The 4,399-nt window shown below is 35.4% G+C and overlaps 1 protein-coding gene across 1 annotated transcript; it reads right to left on the bottom strand.

The window, feature by feature from the left end:
- Nucleotides 1-462: 462 nt before the first annotated feature.
- On the bottom strand, nt 463-4,164 carry LOC306890162 (uncharacterized protein). The gene is made up of 7 exons (XM_079449713.1): nt 4,094-4,164; nt 3,950-4,006; nt 3,621-3,814; nt 2,497-2,651; nt 1,869-2,332; nt 1,562-1,776; nt 463-1,448 (listed from the first exon to the last, which is right to left on the bottom strand). Exons 2-7 carry the CDS (start codon nt 3,963-3,965, stop codon nt 1,245-1,247), a joined length of 1,248 nt encoding a protein of 415 aa, XP_079305839.1. The 5' UTR covers nt 3,966-4,006; nt 4,094-4,164; the 3' UTR covers nt 463-1,244.
- Between the last annotated feature and the right edge of the window lie 235 nt (nt 4,165-4,399).

Raw genomic sequence — 4,399 nt, forward strand, 5'->3', positions numbered from 1 at the left:
GGACTATGATCCATGCTGGTTACCGACAGATGAACAGTGACAAAATCTCAGCTTGAAGGCACAATTTACTTTCAGTAACGGCCGGTTGCAGCAATTGCTGTATTGTGCCTTTAAGCAATTTTGCCATTTCTTTTTTTTGTTAATTTACATTTTGTGAACCATTTCAGTGCCATTTAGCTTTTTACTTTTATGTATATATTTAATACAAATCAGCATTTTAAAATTTCTGTCACTCTTTACAGAACATTCTTTTGAGGACCTGTCCGTGGAACCACAGTGAACAGAAAATTCCATGACGAATCAGAAGAATCAGAAGTTTTTATATTTTGCACATCCTTCCCTTATTCTGCATTCATTTACAGCGCAGATTGGAATTAAAAGTAAATTGAATAAAATAGCTCACATCTTGGCGAAACAAAATCAATTGGATCTGCAATACAATAAACAATCATTAACAAAAATGTGTTGATGTACTTTTATTGGTCTGCCATGGTACATTACCTAAGACATGTGAATAAAGTTACAAGAGTTCTTCTGTTCAAAGACAACTTTAATGCTGCCCCCACCCGCTTCATGCATTATTAATGTAGTGTTCTACCCTCAAAACATCAAGATAATTTTACAGAGCCAGTAATAAACCCAATCACTAATAAGAAGAGTCAAAAACAATTACAATAATTGAAAGGAGTGAAACAAACTAAACAATAATTATTATAATTTGACTTTATTGTAAGATAAAGCATCTGTACGTTTTATCTACGTGTGTTGTGGGAACAAATGTTGTAAATGCAATATCTTCAGAGAGTTTTTGAACAATTGAACTATATGCAAATGAGCAGTAACACAATATGGCAGCTACCACCCAGGTATTTTGAGAAAGCATGTTTATGCAAGTTTTTATATTGTTTTTCTAAAATATATCTTGAATAGTGGCGTGATCTTTTTATTGAGAATTTGCACTAGCATGTATTTTTATTTTACATTTTCTGTATGAACAGTTAACACAACGGACATGATTTTGTAATTAGGTAATTAGGTCAAGTTACCTAATAAACAAACAAGATCAATAAAGATAAATGATGCAAACTTTAAAAAGCACAGCATTAGGCTACATATGACACAGTTTTGGTATAAATTTGGTGAACAGAAGCAAAAGGACTAACAGAATAGTCGAGGTGTTGTTTATCAATTTCATAAGTATTATAGTGATATGGTTAAAGATGCAGGCATCGGTATATTGTATGTTACTCAGTTATGGCAGCTTGGTTTGCCTCCCATAAGCGATCAGGATTTATTTTCTTCAGCTTCTCTATGACAGAATCATACTCTTGTTTCCACTCGACTTGGTCTACAGGAGGACTGGACTCCAGGAACTTGTATGCATCCTTACTCTTTAAGTCAAAGATTTCCTTTGCGTTCAGACAGCTTTGGCCAAAGGTCTTCCAATACTGCAAATATGAGGTACAAAAAGGATCACAACATTATTTACATGTCGATATGCAATTGAAGGTACATTATTAATAAGTCTTTCGAAAGGATAGTTTCTGTTCATGTAAGTTACCTCTTCTGCTGTCTTAATAGATTTCAAGAAGAAGCTCTTTGTAATTTCAGTCATATTGCCGTCAAGGATGTCCTCTCCAACAAAGGTTTTCTTTTTCAGAGAATCCAGAAGTTCCCCTACTGAAGTCCAAAACTTCTGAAGCTGAATCAATATTGTTCGGATTTGAGAAAGGCAATTTTGGACGTCCCCCAGATGGACAGGGTCGGGTATTGTACCTGGAGAAACAATATGAGGCAAACCCAAAATATCACTTATCGCTCTATTTTAATCGATTTGTTTAAACAAACTTTAAGTCTGAGGTTCTCACCCTTTTCTATTTTCAATATTGCCGACTTTAGCTGCAGTTCAGTCATCTGAAGTTGGATGCTCCAGTCTTTGTTTCTCAGGTCTGATTTCTCAGAGGTGAGTTGAGACAATTCATTGGTGAGAGCTTTGGTTTTAGCTTTCACACCAGGGGCGGTTCCAGTGTCATTAATGGTTTCAATAATCGGCCCAATGAATGGCACAATCGCAGTCATTATACCCAAACCCTCACTTGTACGACAAACCTTGCTGACGTGATTCTGTAGCTCTGCGTTTTTTTCTTTAATCTTTGTCTCAATTTTTTCTATTTTATCAGAGATTTTCTTCCGGTCATCTTGGAACAGGTCCACAATCTTATCTAAACTCTTGATCTCACTGGACATTTCCACCTTTTTCTTTTCCGTCTCTGCCTTTTCAGTAATGACATCACTGGTGCTTGAAGCCACATCAAAGATGTGTTTCTCATATCTGATCATATAACATTTCAGATAAATAATTTGCTCACCGCAGCTTCATTTGGATTCATCAATTATAATGTATTTTGTCATTATTATTGATACAGTGTCATTTGTAGTAAACATATATGTGAAACAACAAACGTTTAATATAGTTAATATTTTCTATTATATTACCTGTCTATCATTTCGTTCGCTCTCTGGATAATTTCATTGATCCATGTTTGTGATTTCTCCAGAGACTTCACTGCCAAAACAGGTTGATCATCTTCAACACTGAGCTTCAGCATCGGCAACAGTGAGGAAACTAAATCATCACTTGTGGTCGCACACTAAAAGACAACAGAAATGTTTCCTGATTTATTCACAATGATCGTACTCTTATAAGCTGTAAGATCAAAGTATGTAAAATGCATTTCTATACATTCTACATTGAACCATGTACCAGGAGTCCAGGCACTTTTATCAATTTTCCAGAAAACTGATACTACAACTACAGACAGGAGAATTAGCTTTACTGCCTCAGTCACAAATCAGTTTTAATCTTATGATCATTTCTGCATGTCTGCCTATTTTCTCCACAAAGAAAACACATTACTAAACACATTAAAATATCACCACACTTCATACATTATAAAGTGAGTAATAAATCTATTCCAATTAATATTTAATAAATCAGTCATGCATGAATTCCCCATGAATATAATTTCAATAGTCTTGATAGACTATCAAGACTATTGAAGTCTTCATAGTTTTAGCATTCGTCCATTAACCGGTCTTTACATAAATGACCCAATGAACAATGCACAGTACAAGCGCAGCGTTGAACTTCTTGAGTCTGTTCAGTAAGGAGCGTTTGGATTGGTGGATCAAAGGCTCAACGCGATTGACTGAACAGGTCATCCTTAAAAAAAAGTTACCAATGAGTGTGGCAGGACGGTCTCTTAAATACCACACACAAATTCAAAGCAATCCACACACGTGTGACAATTTTCAAATGCAGATTCACCAATCCATAAATACATGTTACAACGTTCACAAATGTTAACTGGAAAGTAATTCAAGAACATGATATACATATTTGTGAAAACATTCTGAATTTATTTCTGCGACATATATATGTGTGAGAATTTGGGGAAAATGTTTTTGAATTTATGAGTTTTGTTTTGAATTTACAAATCTGATTTTGTGAATGTGAATTGTGCTGTGAATTTATGAATTGTGTTTTGTAAATGTATTATTTTTTAGACTGATCCGTCTCCATATTGGACTGTGATAACAGAAAAGAACTTCAGACTTACCTTTAGAATAAGAGCTTCAGAGTAGACAAACAGAAGCTGATTTTCAACAGCACGCTGTCTGAGAATCCTCTCCAACTTGGGGAAATTGCCCAAACAGAGGTAAGAGAGATGATAGAGCAAAGCTGTACGCTCAGCAGCTGGAAAAAGCTCCTTAACAAACTCTGGGCTGTTTGTGAGACCTCTGAGCATCAGGTCTGAAGAGGTCAACATATTGTATTAAATTATGCTTTGACACTGATGCGTGTTAGTCTTCAGTAAACTAAAAACCTTAATACCTTTTGAGAAATTAAATGTTATTAAATTTACAGTGGTTTAGCCACTAAACCCACCTCTGTTATTTGCCATTGTATATTCCTGTAAAAGATTGACCTGTAAATGTTGGATGCCTGAAAACATCAAAGAAAGAATTTTGTGAAATCACAATGAAAAAAGTCCTTCAAACACTGATGTATTTACCATTCAATAATACAAACCTGTAAGATAAAGAAATCTTAACTGAAGGTGCAGTTACAGTCTGCGCACATACTGTGGTACAGTACACAGCACTGAGAGTTTATATACTGTACTTTGCATAGGGTGAAACTCTGGATTGGTGCCAATGGAGTGGGTGACAGGAATTCCTAGCATGTGGTCACTCCTGTTTCGCTCTCACTAATTACATTTTTTTTTACATAGCGCTTTTCACAATGTGCATTGTTCCAAAGCAGCTAAACGGGAGAAAATAAGAAAAACTGAAAACCCCACACAAAAGGGTAAAACACAGCACAGTGCATGGTGTT

This window comes from Barbatula barbatula (genome assembly GCF_947034865.1).
Source record: "Barbatula barbatula genome assembly, chromosome: 25".
NCBI lineage: Eukaryota > Metazoa > Chordata > Actinopteri > Cypriniformes > Nemacheilidae > Barbatula > Barbatula barbatula.

What these genes read in the sequence shown, in the direction of transcription:
- LOC306890162 (XM_079449713.1), bottom strand. An exon ending in GCGAACGAAATGATAGACAG is followed by an intron (nt 2,333 to 2,496) that starts GTAATATAATAG and finishes TTATATGATCAG; the next exon opens with ATATGAGAAACACATCTTTG. An exon ending in CTATTAAGACAGCAGAAGAG is followed by an intron (nt 1,449 to 1,561) that starts GTAACTTACATG and finishes TCATATTTGCAG; the next exon opens with TATTGGAAGACCTTTGGCCA.